This window comes from Epinephelus lanceolatus, chromosome 2, assembly GCF_041903045.1.
Source record: "Epinephelus lanceolatus isolate andai-2023 chromosome 2, ASM4190304v1, whole genome shotgun sequence".
NCBI lineage: Eukaryota > Metazoa > Chordata > Actinopteri > Perciformes > Serranidae > Epinephelus > Epinephelus lanceolatus.
The window spans coordinates 26,774,786-26,794,290 of record NC_135735.1 but is presented as its reverse complement, the minus strand read 5'-3'; the positions used below and the strand labels follow the sequence as shown (position 1 = coordinate 26,794,290).

The following is a 19,505-nucleotide window of genomic DNA, read 5'->3' as shown; positions in this document are numbered from 1 at the left end:
TTCAAAAGTAACCTTCCCTACACTGAATATGGTGTATTACTATGGGTAAAGATAAGACATGTTACCCAGCGGTGCATATAGTAACAAGTAAGGCCCACCTTTTTCCTTTTTAAAGTGATGAACACATGAATGCACCAATGAATATAGTTAAATGATATGTAATATATATTATTCTGAAATGAAAGGTTCTGCAAACTGAGGACTTTTACTTTTGGTACTTTATGTTATGTATTTTGATGCCAATACTTTTGTCATTTTACTCAAGTAAGATTTTGAATGCTCGACTTTTACTTGTAACACAGTATTAACACTGTAGTATTACTGCTTTTGCTTAAGTAAAGGTCTGATTACTTCTGTCACTACTGCTTGTTATTATGAAAATATTTGCTGTTTTTATGTGTTTACAGCTGTAAAAAAAAAAAAAAAAAAAAAAAAGCTGCTAGAAAAACCAATAAACATGCAAAGCAGGTATGGCATTCAAAGAGCAGGTAAGTGTGACAGCATTAAATTACAAGAGGGAACCTTTGTTACTTGGAAATTTTAGCCACTGGTGCCAAATTGAGTAGTCAATTAATTGATTATAGACAGAAAATTGATCAGCAACTTTTTAGAAAATCAAATTAAGTTCCAGCATGTGTGGTGTGAGGACTTCTGGTTTTTCCTCTGTGTTATATCATTATACTAATAAACATTTTAGAGTTTTAATTGTTGGTGAGATAAAACAAGCATTCTGAAGACATTTCTTTTACTTTTTTTTTCTTCCTATAATCGAGCAATTAATCGCTCATGGAAACCATTATTTTTACTTTTAATAAATACTAAGAGAAGTTTAAAGAAAATGCCATGTGACATATATGTCGTATATCTGTCAGTGATAATGGCTTCACCACTACATCAAAAGATATCAGTGTCATTCCCTGATGTAAAAATTATTTTCCATCTAATACCCAGTGATGCGACAGTTAAAGATGATGAGCATATACAAAATATTTTTAGCCACAGTTACTTAAGTGTACCACATATTCTCATTAAAAACAGGACCAAAAGGAGTAATCAAAAAAAAAGTTTCTTCCTTGTTTGCCATGATGGTTATCTGACTACACTTTTTAGCACTGACTGTGTTGATATCAGACAAACTGTAATGTTTAATAATCTACTTTAATTTAAGACAAGAGCTAGGTTCAGAGCTCTCTCATCCCAGCTACACCCACTTGTCTTCTCACTCTTGGGCTGATTCCAGCTGCAACTACAATAACAGTGCCAATTCAACCAAAATCTTCAATAAATAATTTTCATGAAATGAAGACACACAAAAAGGCATCATCTAACCTGTCTGAAAAACTTCAGCAGACTTTTAGGAGAATTTGCAAATGGCTATGCCTGAACAGTATCTATCAAACCCTAACTGAACTAAACTTAACCGGTGCTGCTCTGGTAATGAAAGGGTTTGTTTTCCTTGAGCAAAACAAGTCTAGGGTTTTCCCCAAGGAGTGGGGAAACATCTGCGAACCCCCAGTGGTGAAGGAAGTGTTCAGATCTTTTAATTAAGGCAGCAATATCACACTGTTAAGATGCTCTATTACAGGTACTAATCCTGCATTCAAACTTCCACTTAAATAAGAGAAGTATTAGCAACAAAATGTGCTTTAAATATTAAAAGTACAAATACTCAGTAAGCAGCACAGTGGCTCCTATGAGTATTATATTACTGTAACATTTTCAGATTATTCCTGATGTATTTATGTTAGCAGCATTTTAATGTTGTAGCTTGCAGACATTTGCAATTTTAACTAGTTTATATACTGTTAAGTAGTTACTCAATAATGTATCATTTATAAAAATGATGTGGAACAATGTGGAAATTTTCTTTTGGTATCACCATACCACATGCCATAAGACATCTACTAAACTGCATGAAAAGGTAATACTCAAGTCACTTTATTCATTTCCACCACTGACAACACCTTCAAGATGAAACAAAGATGTCAAGAAACCCACAAGATAGATATATACATATTTATTTATTCATAATACACAAAAGAGAAGTCATGAAATGCTCTGCAGGTAGAGTTGTCAGCAGAACCAGAGGAGCTTTTGTGGTTGACATGTTTGACAAATTTGAGGGTTTCTTTGTCTCTGTAGACGAGGGCGAGGGAATTATCTTCTGGATACACTGTCAGGAGCTGTGATGAAGAGAAAACAAGAGGAGTGATGATGATAACTTATTGCCCACACATTTACGACTACATTTTATACTGAAGTCAAAACTCACCTCCTCATCCTCTTCATTGGCAACATAACACGTGAAGCCCCCAAACTCTGACTGCCAGTCTGTGAAAGGAAGTTTTGTAACAGTCACAACATTGATTGATTTGTTCTTAGAATGTGTGTGTGTGTGTGTGTGTGTGTGTGTGTGTGTGAAGACTCACCTGCACCACAAAAAGGTAAAATGAGGTCCAGAGCGTAGTCCGCCTGCGCTGCTTCTGCATCATGCAACAGAGTGTAGCCGCCATGAGACCATCGGCGCAGTTCACCACAACACACGGGCGTGCTCAGTTCTAAAGAACAAACAAAGGTCAAACCACACACACACAGCTGTGAAGACTCGGGGCTGAAGAAACCCATTCACACTGAAACACACACACACCTTTCTCTCTGCTCGTGTTTGCTGATGGGGATTCAGTCGAAGACCCAGTGGCTTCTCCCTCCTGTACATTGTCTTTCTCTTCATCTTTATTCTCATCGTCGTCGTCATCAGCAGGACACAGGAAATGCAATCGAAGGCCGGTGAAGTTGGACAGAAGGAGGAAGAACGCCTCTGATCGAAGCAGCTCCCAACATGCACTCACACACTCTGGGAAGGTTTCCAGAGAGGCCACTTCATAGCATCTAAATGCACACAGATACAGCACCTGTAAACACAGTCCAAAAGCCTTCGCACACCAAGTCTGTGTTTTTTTTAAAACCGCCATCTGATGACAAACGTTACGCACAGAAACCTTGCACATGGTCTGATGCGTTTTACCGTTCTATTACTTGTAAAAATTAACAGACAAAATGTAAATACACATTTTCTCACTTACATCTCTGCACTGGCAGTACCTCCCTGGTTGTCGCCACTCTCTTCCTGTGTCTTACATTTGGCACCGCAGCTTCCTGTAGGGGCTGAACTGTCCTCCCTCTCTGTCTCCACACTGTCACTCTCTCTGTCTGTCTGTGTGCAGTCCTCATCCTCCATTACATCCTCCTCCTTTTCATCATAATCCACCTGAATATTACTATCGGATTTGTTAAAAGTAAGCTGTCTGAGTTATGAAATGATACTGTGCGCCCCGTTCCTCTCTCTTGTTGCAGATGTGCGAAAAAACACAGAAAATTAAACCTGTTCCAAAAACTTTAATGACGGACAAATGATGCTGAGTCAGTGTGTAACCGTGATTAACCCAAGGTTGTATTCTTCTTTAAATGTTCGACAATTTTGGACAAAAAATATGGACTTGGTGTGCAAAGGTCTTTAGAATATGCTCTTTAACACAGAAGACATAAAAAATGTTAACAAGTCAAATGATCTCTGAAACATGTCCCACCTTTTATTAGGCGGACCTCTCTTCGTCCACTCAATCTGAGTGAGTCTCAGTGCTTCACTCACCTCCCTGAACTTCTCCTCCTGAGGACAGACACATAATCAGCCGACAGGAGCGAGTGGACATGTGCGAGGCAGGAAAAAAATAGTTACCTTGAGAAAATCTTTGAGCTGAATTTCAGAGCTCTCCTCAAACTCCTCCTGAATCTGCTCTTGGTAGGATATGTCCAGGTACACTGGATTGACCCACTCCAGCAGCAACGTTTCCTGTAATAAACACAACAAACACATGTCAGCAGAAACATACAGCAGGCTGTCTGCTAAAGGAATAGTCTGACATTTTGGGAAACCTATTCACTTTCTTGCTGAGAGCTGAATCTGTCTGGTAAATATGAAGTCTGAGTCAGGGGATGAGTAACTTTGCTTCTATCGGGAAGTTACCTCATTACCAAGGTTGAAATTGAAATAAAGAAGAAATATGGGCTACGAGTCACAAAAGTAAAACAAAACCCTGCTGTCCACTCATATTTTTTAACATGAATCTCAATTAGTATGACTGTATGAAAATAACTGCTAAATTTATGGAAGATTGGCTCTTTGTTTTCATAAACAGCTGAACAGTGTGACACTTTGAATGTTGCCCTAAAAGTATTACTGGCCACCAGTGTAGAAGAGATGTCTGTAAAACTGTTCATAGGACACTTCAAATTACATATAAGGTAAATTATATCTCTTTATATTATGAGTTTTTTAATCCATTGAGATGTTAAATTTGTAAAATTTGAGCCAAGAAAAACACTTTAGAAATCTGTGATGTTATCATAATGTAAAATCTATGAGCCGAGCCGGAACTCATGACAGGGCCAGTTGGAAAACACAACTCCACATATTCAATGGGCTGCATACCGTTTGATTGTGATTGGTTGAAAGAAGTACAAGCAGTCGGGGCGTTTTTTTCTCCAATCTCCAAGTGAGAGTCGGCCCAGCCAGACCTTTCTTTTCTTGAGTAAGGTCTGGTGAGCGAGACTACCCAAGCGGCAAACTCCAAGGCTGAAAAATGAAGCCAACTTGAAGTGTCAAACACTGTGGTTTATCAATGAAGGCTCCATGATGGAAATCCTCAAAGACCCTTGTGTTAAAATGCCCAACTACACAGTGGGAATAAACATGTTTACAGCCTGGTACAAAGAACAGGTTTGGTCTATATAGCTAATTTCCCCATTCATGACAACTGTACAGAGGGTGAATACTTTTGTAACTCACCCGTTTACATTTTATTAGGCCCAAAGTTATGCATATTTAAGGGTGGAGCCGCTTGAGTGACAGGCGGTCTGTGAGGCATCGCTGAACTCTGAGTCAGATCCAACCCTCGCTCCTCCACAGCTCTACCCTCTTGTCCAAATATCTTTTGGCTTCAAAAACCAAGATGGTGATGGCCAAATAGCCGAACCGGAGGCTTCAAAATGGCAGTCTACAAACCAGTGAGTGACATCACAGTAGCTCTGTCCATTAATATATATAGTCTATGATGTTATCAGACTGAGTGGATTAAATCCTGATAGTGAAACAAATCATTTCACAGGGGTTGCGGCATTCAAAAAAATTTATCCACTAATTATCATACATCTCTTTCACCATGTGAAAGACAGGGAAAAGGTTTTTTTTGGCCACAGGGCATCACACTATGATGTAATTACACTGTTTGTCCACTCTGAAAATTGGCTTCAAAGCCTGGTGCACTTCTTGCGGGCCTGATTTAGAGAATTTGACCAGCTCTTATCATGGTTGCAACTTAGACACATCCAGGTCATTTCACTCACTTGGGAACCTTCCGAAGCAAAACAGGCTGCAGCTATAATGTGTTAATAATTCGTAGAGAGCCAGGCTAGCTGTTTTCCCTTGTGTTCATTCATTAGGCTGAGCTAAGCTAAACAGCTGCTCACTGTAGCTTCATATTTGCCTCACAAACACAGGAGTGCCATCAATCTTCTTATCTCACTCTCAACAAGAAACCAACTGTATCTCCCCATATTTCAGACTATTTACAAAAAGACAGTTAAATAAAAACTGTACATGTCTTTGACCACACTCACATCTCTGGGTAAGTGTGGGCTCCGTGGGACGGGGGCCTCTATGTGGCGAGGAGGACGCTCCAAAGATGGCCCGTGAAACCAGCCGCTCAGAGACAGACGACACTTGTCCTGCGTCAAAACCTCTGACACCTGGACAAACATAACAATCTGGAATCACAGCTGCTTCTTTGGTGCAACAGTGGTGAAGAAAGGCAGCAGAGGTTATTCTTACCTGGTGAAAGGAGACCGGAGACACTTCAAAGAGAACGAGTGTGTTCAAAGAAGGAACGAGCGACTTCACTATGCTCTGCGGTTGGAAATTACCTGTGACAAAGACGTAAATTATACAAGACTTGTGTTGTCTAAATGCACAGAACAACACACACACAGCAGGACACTCACTGTCTGTTGTGTAGAGATCGAGGGTTCCTCCATCGCTGCTCTGCCACGGAGGCACGAGATACAGAATGAAAGCAACGCGCCTCCCCTCCAATTCATCATCATGACACAAAAGAACATCTAGACAGACGAGAGAACGTTACATATAAGAAAAAGGGGAAATTCACGAGATTAGTCCAAAATCTGATCCACAAAGCCAAAAACTAAATCAGTCATTCCTACAATCCTTTGAAACAAAGCTCACCTGTGTACTCATATTTGGCACAAGAAATATCCACTGTGGGCTCCAGTTCAACCCCCAACACATCCCCGAGCCAGGAGCCGAAATGCCCGAACAGTGCTGCCCTGAAAACAGAAAAATGAGTATACATTTACATTTTATGGTGCAACCCTGTTTTGTATTGACGGTGACAGTACGGCTTAACCTTTAACCTCGTATAAAATGAGAAAGCCTCCCCACACAGACAGATTGTTTGACTGCTCAAGCCCACAGTGACATTTTGTTGTGACATAAATAATAGATGACCACGCAAGAGGAGGCCGTTATTGTGTATTTAATTATGGTATTCATTCCCCAGGGCTGTATTTCTTCACCGTATACATAATCACAAACACGTCTTTAGAAGAAATTACATGTTGCAGTCTCTCACTGTAAACACAGCTTGTCATAAATATGATGAAAGAACTGCATATCATTTCTAAATAAAGTAAAAGTTTGAACATTATTTTGCTATCTGGGTAAAGTGCGAGTCTCAGAGGTGATGTCTTGGACTCAGACTCGACACCCCAATCGTATCCGACTTGATTTATACACTGAGATCTTAGTTTTTCTTGGACTTGGTTCAAACACTGAACCTCTTGGCAGCTTTTACTGCTCAATAATTTAACTATGATAGGTCCAACATTTGCACTGCTGTAATACCAGCTCTCTCCTGTGAGTGATACCCCCTGTGTCTATGAGATTACATGTTTAAATAAAGGTTAAATCAAATGATAACTTACAGTGTGCTGCCTTTGTGTTCACTGCAAAGCTCAGCACTGTAACCAGACTGAAAAAGAAACAGTCCTTCTGCTTCAACAAGGATCACCTGTGAACAACTGCAGCTGAATCCATTCTTATTAAAGACTACACTGTTCCACCATGCTAAATGTTAATGCTAGCAGAGTAGACAGCACTAAATTCAGACAATGTAATGAATAGGAGGCAGATGTGATCTCTGGCTCCACCTGCTGGAGCTGATAAATAACCCCCAACATGTCTCATCACCATTGGGCCAACTTCAGCTTACTTTAAACCTACTTAACAATGCAGACATTGATAAATAATATTAAATTTGCCCTGTTGACTTTTAGATATAAAATGTAATTCCAATCATTGGTTGTGAGGCGGGAACAGCATTGGTATTTGTTCATTTATAAAGCTTTGATGCAGATGCTTCCACCATATATTTCATCCCTTTTAACTCTGACCTCACATAATCTTGGTACTCATTCACGGAAAAGGTTTTTGCTTCACACTCCCTTAATCAGAACTGAACTAGGAAGACTGTCACTCTCTTACAGTGCACCTTATACATGGAATAATCTGCAAAAGACCTTAAACTTGGACACTGTCACCCTTATGGCTGTTTAAATGCCTTTTTCTGATCTAGTTCTATACATTTACATGCTATCCTAATGTTTATCATCCTGCATTTCTACTTTTAGCCATCATATATTGCTATTGTTGTTTGTATGATTTAATTTTAGGTACACATGATGGTTCTTTGTTTGCATATTGATTGTTTTAATGTCTTAAGTCATGCTCAGCGTCACTGAAAATGAGGGTCTCCCTCTATTGATTTCCCGAGTCTTAAATAAAGGTTTGAATGAATGAATATTAAGCGTCTCTTTCTTGACTGTTTGTGGGAATGAAAGCAACACGCAAAGCAAAAAAAAGTTTAAGAGGCTTAAACTATGTTTAGACCTCATCTGTTGCACATTATATCAGCAGGGCTGGACAGTATATCAACAGTGTGATAGGAGACAAGATATTGTCTGGGATTTTTGATACTATAATATCATGAGAGTTGTCTTTCCTGGTTTTAAAGGCTGAATTGCAGTAAAGTGATTTAATTTTCTGATATAATCAGACTGGTCTTCGTCTGGGTCCAGACCTCTGAATCTGCTGACTCCACTGAGCTCAAGCTGAAAATTCTGGCAAGACTGTTACAACTGTTCTATTAGCTGCCTAGTGTTGTCATGATACTGGAATTTCTAACTTCGATACACTACCTTGAGAAATATCAATATTTGATACCATTTTTGATACAACAGGGAAAAAATACAAATATAAATTAAGGGCATACAATTTTATTTTTTTCATTAAAATCTAAATATAATAAGGCTGTAACATGACGACGATGACTTTATTTGGTTAGTAGCAAAGAAAAGCAGAATGACTGTGGTAAACATTAACAGTAAGAGAGAAAGCAGCATAGCTGGTGTTGATGTATCAATATGGCAAGAAATGAGTATTAAAACACTAACCTTTACCCACTCAGTCATTTCATTATATTCACATTACTGATGATTATTTATGAAAAATCTCATTGTGTAAATATTTTGTGAAAGCACCAAGAGTCAAGCCTACTGATTACAGCAGATACCAGTTACCAGTTACCAGTGGGTAAAATGTGATTTAAATACAGCTGCAGATTGGGGGGAGAGGTTAATTGGCTGTTAATTGTTGGGTAAGTGGTTTAATACCGACTCTTGACCAATACAACTCCCATTGAGTGTGTAGATGTGCGTGAAAATCGACTGAATCAGAGCAATCTGTAGTAAAAATCTGCACAAAACAAGTTTGTTAGCTTGTTTTGCACCTGTTATAATGAGCTTCCTCTCTTAAGAGAATTTCCTTCCACTTACAGATCATGCCGAGATCTTACATACAGTTTATGGCTGACATCAACTATTACCCACACTTCACCTTTCTCTACATCTATCCTATTTTACTCCATAACTCCATATACAACACACACACAAGAATACAAGTTAGTTTTTACCTCAGTCCTGTGATATGTGGCTCTGTTCTCTTCTTCAGGTCATCCGACTGTGTGGGAGCAACAATAAAGTGAAGCTAATAAGACAACAACACAAACCCACAGGAATAAATCAATGTGTTTGATAGTCACCTGTTTGAATTTGTACAGATCGTTTGACTTCTCGTGGAAGTTGAGCTCCAGCAGTTCCTTCTGCAGGTTCTCCACAAAGGTCTCGCTGCTGAGGAAGTTCCTGATGATGCAGTGAGGGAAGGGGTGGAAGTCCAACTCCAGATCCCCTGCACATAAATAACAAAAGATAATGTGTAGACTTGACATCTTGACAAATAACAATTGCATTTGCAAAGGCTCTGCTGAACATCTTAGTAAAGCTTCAGCCACAAAACATAAACTTGACTGGACTAATAAGAAACACACATTTAAAGTGAAACATTATTTGGACCACGTAAACAAAGGCGACCTGCCACTTTCATCTGTCGCAGTTCATCAAATGACCACTTGAGACTGGCTCCAAAACATAGTATATTCCCATAGCCATGTGCTGTATGTTATAATGCCCAACTTTACAGCAGAAATAAACATGAACCTTCATTAAACATACATTTAATGAAATGTGATGGCAGTAACTTCTACCCACAAGCTGTTACTGCCATCACCCCTGATATCCAATGACTGAACTGAATTGCACTGAACTGTCTGCACGAGTTGCACTTTTAATCTCTTTTTACTGTTATTTTATTTATGAATGAATGTATATATGATGTTTGCTGCTGCAATTCTGGAGTTGCCAAACTGTTTTTCATTGTTTTCTTCTGGAGCAATGACAATAAATTTCTATTCCATTCTAGAAAGGGATGGACACGGTCAGATAAAGACACTGGGGTAGGCTGTGGTGTTTAAACCATGCTCAGTTGGTACTAAGGGGCCCAAAGTGTGCCAAGAAAATATCCTCCATTACACCACCAGCAGCAGCCTGAACCGTTGATACATGGCAGGATGGATCCATGCTTTCATGTTGTTTACACCAAATTCTGACCCTACCATCTGAATGTGGCAGCAGAAATCCAGACTCATCAGACCAGGCAACGTTTTTCCAATTTGGTGAGCCTGTGTGAACTGTAGCTTCAGTTTCCTGTTCTCAGCTGACAGGAGTGGCACCCAGTGTGGTCTTCTGCTGCTGTAGCCCATCTGCTTCAAGGTTTGACGTGTTGTTCGTTCAGAGATGGTCCTCTGCAGACCTTGGTTGTAACCAGTGGCTCTTTGCGTCACTGTTCCCTTTCTATCATCTTGAACCAGTCTGGCCATTCTCCTCTGACCTTTAGCATCAACAAGGCATGTTCGCCCAGAGAACTGCCGCTCACTGGATATTTTCTCTTTTTCAGACCATCCTCTGTAAACCCTGGAGATGGTTGTGTGTGTAAATCCCAGTAGATCAGCAGTTTCTGAAATACTCAGACCAGAATGTCTGGTACCAACAACCATGCCACATTTAAAGTCACTTTAATCACCTTTCTGTCCCATTCTGATGCTCGGTTTGAACTTCAGCACATCGTCTTGACCATGTCTACATGCCTAAATGCATTGAGTTGCTGCCACATGAGTGGCTGATTAGCAATTTGCATTAATGAGCAGTTGTACCTAATAAAGTGGCTAGTGAGTGTATGGCGGTGTTCTGGCTCTAAAAAGCCAACACAGTGCTGAATTCAAGGCTTCAAAACAATAGACCACAAACCAATGTGTAACATCATGGTAGCTATGTCCATTACTTTTAATTTATATTGTACTAAATGTGTTATTTATATATACAGTTGTGGCTTTCATTTATTACATATCTGTACAGTATACTGTGTAGTTGTACTTAGGATTAATAATATAATGTAGCAGGAAATAAGTTTGAGTTTTCAAATTCTGAGCAAAACATTTTTTTGAGGTGGGGTGGGGGGCAGATATGGTCCCCCTCTATGTTGGCTCCATAGCTACGGCCTTGGTCTCTCGTATACGTCGTTATGTTAATGATGTCACAACTTTACAGTGTGTCAAAAGAGCAGCACGCGCTGCTAACAAACAGGACACAAAGTGCGTGGTTGACAGGCTCACTTCTGACTGACTGTCATTTCAGTAAATTAAAGTTTCCCGTTACTTTATTAAAGGTGTTGCATTCACTGCCCCTTCACTGACCGTGGGAGCAGTCAGTCCTCTGTCTCCACGCCTCCTTCACGGTCCTCTTCACCTGCTCGTCTCCCAGCACCGGACAAAGTTCAGCTGTCTCCTCACAGCTCTTCGTCTTCTTCTTCTTCTGCTCTGTCTTCACGCTCTCACCCGGTCGGCGTTTAGACGCCATTACATAAACTATCCGGTGTGAAACCTGACAGACATGTGGGCTATAAACAGCTATGACAACTTCCACACTACTGACGTGCGAGAGTATGAAACACGACTCGTGCGTCGCTGGAAAATGACGTTGGTGAATGTGCTCTTTCCCCGGAGTTCAGACTGACAGGCAGGGTTGGCAAACTGACAGAAAATGCTGTCGAGGAAATTTAAGCCTTAGAAATTCGTTTGAAGAGTAAATCTCGTTCATAATGGCAACTTTAGGAGAGTTATGAATTATACATACATATATTTCCTTGATTTTCCAAGCAACCAGGTCAGAAAAAATATCAAAAATATAATTTCTGTAATACAGATATTGTAAACCACAGATCTTAGATCTTTTTAGTTAAATATTTCTGGTGCCACCTGAACTGGTTTAATTCTTTACGTCCTTAGATGTTTGCACCTTTTACAACAGCAAAAGTAACTTTCAATATCAGTGCCAATATTTACTTTTCTATTCTATTTGAGTTGGTTTATTTTACTATATGTATCTTACTGTTGTTGACTCTTATCCTGACACACTATGACATTATGTTAAATACACATCCTACCATCATTAATATCAATCCCTCTTGTATATATATTTTGTACTGTACTGCAGTACTGTACTGAATTTTTTTTGTGCCCTGTTTATTGTTATGCACCAAATCACCAAGTCAAATTCCTTGTAAATACAAAGTTACTTGGCAGTAAAACATTTCTGATTCCAGTTCTCCTATTATGTACTTATGTTTGCTTGTTACTCAGCTGTTTCTATTCTTATATAATTTCTGAGTAATCTCTGGCACAAGAAGTTCTCTTTTATCTTATAAAATGTTAATTTTGGAGAATATGGTGTTGAATAGATCAAAAATAAATTATTTTTGCCAACTTCAAATGTGCCAATGGTACAAATTGAGTGCAATCTTGTTTGGTAGCATTGAAGAATGAAATTCAGACTTAAAGCTCATGGATGTATGATATACTTGCACCACAGTATCATTTAACTATATGTTTAATGTTATGTTGAGTTCAGTATCAGTTATTTCACCTTGCTTTAGACAATCAGTCCACTCAGGTCTGTACTGCAGTGTGAATAGCCCTCCTACAGGCATGTGCATTGTAACAAGCCCAGTATGTGGTCTAATGTTCTATAAAGGCATGGTTATGATAATTTGTTTTTATCAGATTTGACTTTAACAATATATAGCATGTAATAATGTTGCAGTGTGTGCTGGGATGACCCCTGCAACCCTGAACAGGTTAAGCAGTTTAGAGAATTAATGGATATTAAATCATGCAGGCTGCATTCAAATATGGGCAGTCAATTCTATTATTATTATTACAAAATATAAATTCTGTGTTGCAGCAAGACCACAGTGTCCATCTACACAACACACTGCCAGTATTATTTTGTCATTCTTCCAGTGTGAATGTACTTAAACCATCTTAGAGTCAGTACTTAGTATGTGATTGCAACACAGCATGTATCTAACTTTAACCCCAGACAATAACAAGTGGCTGGCGGAGTTTATTGTGGCAGCACTCAGCTGCATGTGAGGTAAACGTCAAGGCAAAGTCAGTCAGTTAACCACTGGATCAATTCTTCTGTCCAACACTTGAAGGCTGTGCACACTTAAGATCTGTGAGGCAGGTCTAATAAAACATCAGCATTTGTTTTTCCATCAGAAATATTTCTGATACTGTCTACGCACAGAGCAATAGTACATAACACCATGATTCACATGGAGAGTGATGTGTCCTTTAGTTCATTAGTTTCTCTTGTGTTCAAAAATGTACCAGTGCCTTCATCTCCGTTTTGAATTTTGGGATAAACTGAAGAAAAATTAGAGCTTTGTATTTACTTTGAAACTTAGGTGTCAGTCAGCCACTCACTTGCTCTTTGTACTTTATAAAAACATACTCAAAGGACCGCTTTATTAAAAAGAAAAAGAAAATACACAGCATTGTTACAGGTTAAAACAACAGGAAACGCAATGATGTTGTTTGTTTAATCAAACATTGGCCTCCTCTGAGAGGACATAAAATTAGACTCTTAATACACTGGAATACAGACTTGCTTACTACAAAACCAGAGTTTCTCAAGATAAAAAAAAAAAACAGACACATGACATTTTCGTTATCTTGTAATTGTACAAACACCCCTGTGAACTGTCAATATACCTGACATGACAAGCTTTTCTTTTGTGAAAGCTGAGCCAAAGGTGAGAAGTATTTTTTTCTCCATATTGTCTCTCATCTTCACTCACACAGGACTGCACTCACAGAGACAGCCAGACGTACTTCTGCTCACTCAAGTTAGTTGTAAATGAAGTTGAACCTAAAAAAGATAATTATTAAATAAGTTATTGTTGTGTTAGGAGATGATTTTCTCAATAACTGCAATGCATTTTTTTCTTTTCCATTTAAATGTTTTAAATGTCTCTTCTCTGTTAAAGGAAACCTGTGGAGTTTTAGTGCTGTTTTTCTATGAGTGGGTCGTAACAATGTGCCACCAAAGGCAGGCAAGAACATTGTTAGCAAGTAACCATGGATGTAGACAATATGAAATTTAAAATACTCAAAGAAGAAACCAGCTTTGCAAATGCTTTATGAGGAATTAAATGCATTTAACACATTTATTTTTTACAGATACACACAATGAGTTGTGGTGAATAACGGTTACATATACACACAAGAAAGCTCCACAGGGCACCCTTAAATTTCAGACTACATGCAGGAGTGGGACTCCCTAAAAACACGGGGTTTTATCAGGAGGCGGTGCCTTACATTCTGCGTCACAGAGTCTTGTGTGCCTGATGCACGTTCTCGTCAGCTCACACTGGGTCTTCAATGCAACTTGCTGGGCAAACTTGCATAACTGTAACCTAAAGAGCTGTTTATTGATCTAATCTTTACCTTAACCCTGACATTACACCCTCAGAAGACCCTGAGGGAACTATACCCTTCTTGTAATCGTAGATTTATGAAGATACACTTATTTCGCTCTGGTTCTGCTGGTACAGCTGCAAACGTGACTAGACTTCCCTGCAGATTTTCAATTGACCTCTACCTGACTGCTGATGAATTCTCAAATTGACCATGATAATGTTATACTGGAAAATATGTACGACTAAATTGCTAAAATATACTGACATTTAGATTAACTAAATTATGCCCAACGAAAAATTACTCAGATGGGGGGAGCCTGTATTCTGATATCAGTGTTGTGTCTTGCATCAACAGACGCCCAGAGGGGCTCATTATTTGCACAAAACTTACTAAACTCAGAGTCCATTGTGGAAAACTCATGAATGTGCACTTAGAGCAAAGGCTGAGCGAGGCTGAGACAATAACGGAGGACACAGAGGAAGTTTGCCTAGTGGGCCATCCATTTTAACCCCAACCACGACTTTTCTCCTGAGAAATCTCTCACCGGAAGAAAGCCCTCTGGGCAAATGTCTTCCTGCAGCTCACGGAGCTCGCTGAAGCGTGCACTGCTAGGTCCTGCAAAACCATGTCAACCTGGGTAAAACCCTGTGTGTTTAAGGAGTCCGCTGGTGTCATTTCCTGCTCTGAGGGATTACCTCAGCACAATTAGATAATTTTCTTGCCATAATAATGCATGTCTTTGCAATAAAACCCATCTTGAGCAAAGCTGAAGTCAAAAGACTAAAAAAACAAACAAAAAAACAATCAAACAAAAAAATCTCTGCACACCTGAATCTGTGCATCAAAGGGCTGTACAACTTCAACTCGGATATTTTATTTTTGTAAGTACAGTCTTAACCTGCAAAAACTGTGAGTTCACATCTCATTTTGCTTCCCAGCCTGTATAAAGAAGAAGCTGTGGTGCAGTCTTCAGTGCTGTCGTCAGACATTTCAGAGGGATGGATACTAGGCCGAGACTCTTCAGTAGTCTTTATACTCATTGTGCTCTCGGTGTATTGACTGGTGTTGATACAATTTTTATTTATTGATAATTATCCAATCATGAACAAAACATACTAATTTAATAAATTAGAAAAGTTACAGGTTTTGTGAGTAATTTGAACATACCTTATTCTTGAGACAGACAATTCATTTGATATTTGATTCCAGCCCTTCAGTTTTTAATTACACCACAGTGACAATCAACAGAACGATACAGCATTTCAGGTCAATTTAGGCTGTTTACATATGACATAATGAATACCTGCTCAATAGCTGCGGTAGACTGGAAATGATTGGTCCATATCCAGGAGCGTTGTCATATAGTTCAAACAACGGTGCTGCCACCAGTTTATAGTTCTTGGGGACGGCAAACAGCGCTGTAGAAACATGAATCATAATTATGGTGCTTGTTTTCATGTGTCTTCCCTTCTATTATTTATACATCCGTCTACCATTTATTTTCTACTAAACTGCATTGGTAAAATACAATCATTTCACAAGTTACATTGTGATATACTGACCTTTCTCCTGCAATTGAACCAGGAATAGCTTCTTATGCTCCTTAGGTTTGGTGATGTGAGCTGGAATATACGGATACTGCGAGACAAACAATTTCAGATCAGTTCACATTAGTACGCAGAGATACAAACTACATCATCACTGATTGACCACAGAGACTTCAGCCTGGGATTCAGAGTGCATTGTCATGTTTCATTTTGGATTTATGAGGCAGGAAATGGCAGCCATCTGCAGTACGTTGTAAGTCAGTAACTGATGTGCCGCACTTATTTCTACTGTGCAGTAACTCTACACCGAGGAGCATGTGGGCATGAAATGAAATCACTCACTGCTTGTCTGACACAACAGCCACATTTTTTTTTACTCTCTTTGAGAATTTAAAACCCATGTTAATGTTGGGTTAGCATGAAATACAAAATAAGTATGATTACAACCAGTCCTCAATTACTGAGTATTCTTAAAAAGCTATGTATTTTGGACATTAAAACCTAAAGAAAGTGAAGAAAATGAACTATACAGGAGTTTGTGGACAAAGTGACTTGCACATGCAGGGACAACAGATGCTGACCATATGCTGCTAAAACATTTCAACACTGCTGCTCTGCTTTGAATTAAAAATATCTGAAATAACAATATCTATTTTAAGTGTTCCTTCAGTTAATTCAATCCTCAAAACTCATCATTGTCATAGGGGTGTAATAACCTGCGGAGGCTCAAAGTTGGGGCGCCACCAGTTGCCGATACAGTCATCAATCACCCAGTCCTGCTTCACGCCGTCTTGCCGTCCGAGGATCTAACATCCAAACAATAGTTAACATACGTCAACTCCACAATCATCACAGCAACATGAAGCTCAGACTGTGCTGTGATGTACTGTAGCTACCTCAGTCATCAGGCGTTTCAGACCCTCCACTTCATCTTCTCCAGGACTCAGCTCTCCCCCGGGCCTGCAGGACAGACGCACACCGTCAGACGACTGTTTGGTAAAAAAATGATTTCTGCTGCTTCATACAGGAGCCTCTGAATGTCAGCTACTCACAGTTTGAAGAAAGTGGTGCCCAGCTGCAGCAGTAAGACGTGAGGCAGCCTGTGTTCATGGACAATGAGAACACCCTCCACCGTCCTCCGCATACCCATTTTATCAAACTCTTCCCGCATCCGTTGGAACCGAGCAGCCACTGAGCTGTCCTTCTCATACAGAGGCTCCTTGGTGCCGAATGTGTAGTTGGTTAGAGGGTATCTGAAAAACAAAAACACACACATGAACAGTGATTAAGCATCACCAGAGATCATTATACTGTGATTTGTACCTTTACGCTATATAAAGTAAATATGTGATGTGATAAACACTGTAATAATACAATTTTGTCAGGAAATAGTGGATTTCCCAGGGCCCAAGAGTCTTTAAATGGCTTCTTTTATAAGTCCAACAGTCCAAAAACCAGTGATGATTCATTTCTATTTATATAAAACAAGCAAACGCTCAAATTTCAAAGGCAGAAAAACTCAAATACTTGGCTCTATGATGAATTTTAATGTATGATTTATCTAAATTATTACAGATCAATTTTCTATACAACTAATTGTTTCAGCTCTAAATAAGAGACTACATTTAATTGAGTATTTTGCCATAGTTAATATAATTAAGTCTTAAATTAAACTTTTTATGATTTTACATGCTGCATTGTGACCGTGATCAGCAACATCAGTGACAATTTGTTAAAATCTGATCCATGGTTTTGGATCCAGCTTCTAATGTGGAAATATTTATGTTTTTTATGAATCAAATATGCAAATAAATAAAATTAAATAAATAAATAAATAAATTTTTAAAAAAGACTGACAATTAATCTGATGATTATTTTCTCTATTACTCCTTGGGTACATTAAATGTAATGTAAATATTTTTTTAAAATGTGTATCACAAATTCCTAAAGCCAAATTTGGCATATTTAAATGGCTTCTTTTGCTGAATGAAGCCAAAAAAAATTAATCTTAAAATTCTAGAAAAACAAAACAGCAGATATTTTCACTTGAAAACCTAAAACCTGTGTTTATTTTATTTACTTACTTATTTTTTGCATATTTAATTTGAAGAAAAAAAAATACTTTAAACGATTAATCCCTAGCCAAAAGGTGTTCAATTAATTTTCTGTCAATCGACTATTTGATTAATCAACAATTATTTCAGCTCTAGCATTTTTATTTTTTAGTTGCAGCCCTAATTAAAAATGAAATGATAATTTCCTCAAACAAAGTGACCCCTGAATGAAACTAACAATGGAAGCGTCTAACTACATGCTTGCCCATTATATAATCACCCCTTATGGGGTTTTTTAACATCATATTTCCGTGTAATACTTTAGACTTATATTTTGGGGAGTAACCACATTTAAGTCTAAAGTATGTCCACATCATGGGCACTGATGTATTGTGTGAAACACATTGTTGTGTTACCAGTATCGCCTGTCTGTAGTGTGGCGCCCAGTTATTGTTGCACAGTTAGCTAATTGAGCTAGTTACATTGGTTTAATTATCAGTCGTCGGTGTCCGGTAACTATCGGGCACATTTTTGATAGAAGTATTATTTGTGCTGCACATGAACTCACAGGTTGATGGTCCTCTCCAGTGTGAGCGGTTTCGCAGGCCCGCTGATGTATTTGTTCCCAAACTGAACGGCACCACCGCGCGGCCAGCCGGCGGCCGAGCGACTGGGAGGCACGACCGACATCTCTAAGGTGAGCACGACGAGGCTAAACCCTCCTGCAAATGTACCTGGGGTGGTAGTTGGTTTGTAAGTAGCTGGATTATCTCAATAGCAGAATAAACGCTCAACACTTCTGCAGACAGTCCACAACAATTTCGCTCCCGACGTTTCCCTCGGTCTCCTCTTCCGGGTGACGTGCGTTTTCCTGGGCGATATCCCCGACAGCGGCACCTGCTGGTCTGGATGATGAACATCAGCTAGTGCATTTTTATGGTTTCCACTTTTTTTCTCTGATTAAATTAAATCAAATTCAAGAAACACTTTGTGAATGAAGCCCAGGATACTCTTTTACTCCCCCAGCTGTTGTGTGACAGGATGATCCCCTTCATTACATTCTGTACTACAGCCTTTGTCACAGGAATGCACAGTAACTCCTTATTAGTATCTAAGTTGTTGATTTGAACTGCAAATTATAAAGTAAAGAACATTTTGGCCTGATTAAAATGCCACTGTACTCAAGCTGTGAAAATGTTAATTGTCTTTAATTACCCCAATTTCAGCATTTGAATTTTATTGTGCTGTGCAATCTAACCCTGGGAGGGTGATGGAGCACTAAAGGCTTTCATAACGAGAGGTAATACGGCCTAATGTGTAACATCTCTTATGTGTCTTTGATAAAACTGCAGTGCTGTAATGTAAAACAAAATATGACCTTGTCATATGCACCAATTTGAAAATTACCTTACATTTGTATTACAAGAACAGAAATAAAATGAAGAAATACCATTTAGCACCCAGGGTTATACTTTCCCAACTGTATGGCCTGTGATTTTAAATTATTTTATGACAGGTTTGAAATACTTTTAGTCTACCAATATCAAGTTATAAATCAG

General features: G+C 38.9%; 2 protein-coding genes across 2 annotated transcripts; both read right to left on the bottom strand.

Annotated features, from left to right (window-relative positions):
• Positions 1-2,002: 2,002 nt before the first annotated feature.
• On the bottom strand, positions 2,003-11,542 carry ogfod1 (2-oxoglutarate and iron-dependent oxygenase domain containing 1). The gene is made up of 13 exons (XM_033613964.2): positions 11,277-11,542; positions 9,231-9,376; positions 9,102-9,148; positions 6,299-6,399; positions 6,058-6,174; positions 5,888-5,979; positions 5,677-5,805; positions 3,737-3,850; positions 3,588-3,667; positions 2,648-2,889; positions 2,430-2,558; positions 2,273-2,331; positions 2,003-2,183 (listed from the first exon to the last, which is right to left on the bottom strand). Exons 1-13 carry the CDS (start codon positions 11,437-11,439, stop codon positions 2,022-2,024), a joined length of 1,581 nt encoding a protein of 526 aa, XP_033469855.1. The 5' UTR covers positions 11,440-11,542; the 3' UTR covers positions 2,003-2,021.
• Positions 11,543-13,360: 1,818 nt separating this feature from the next.
• On the bottom strand, positions 13,361-18,801 carry nudt21 (nudix hydrolase 21). The gene is made up of 7 exons (XM_033648897.2): positions 18,515-18,801; positions 16,945-17,145; positions 16,789-16,852; positions 16,609-16,698; positions 15,908-15,983; positions 15,649-15,763; positions 13,361-13,794 (listed from the first exon to the last, which is right to left on the bottom strand). The coding sequence occupies exons 1-7, from the start codon at positions 18,634-18,636 to the stop codon at positions 13,773-13,775; spliced, it is 690 nt and encodes a 229-aa protein (XP_033504788.1). The 5' UTR covers positions 18,637-18,801; the 3' UTR covers positions 13,361-13,772.
• Between the last annotated feature and the right edge of the window lie 704 nt (positions 18,802-19,505).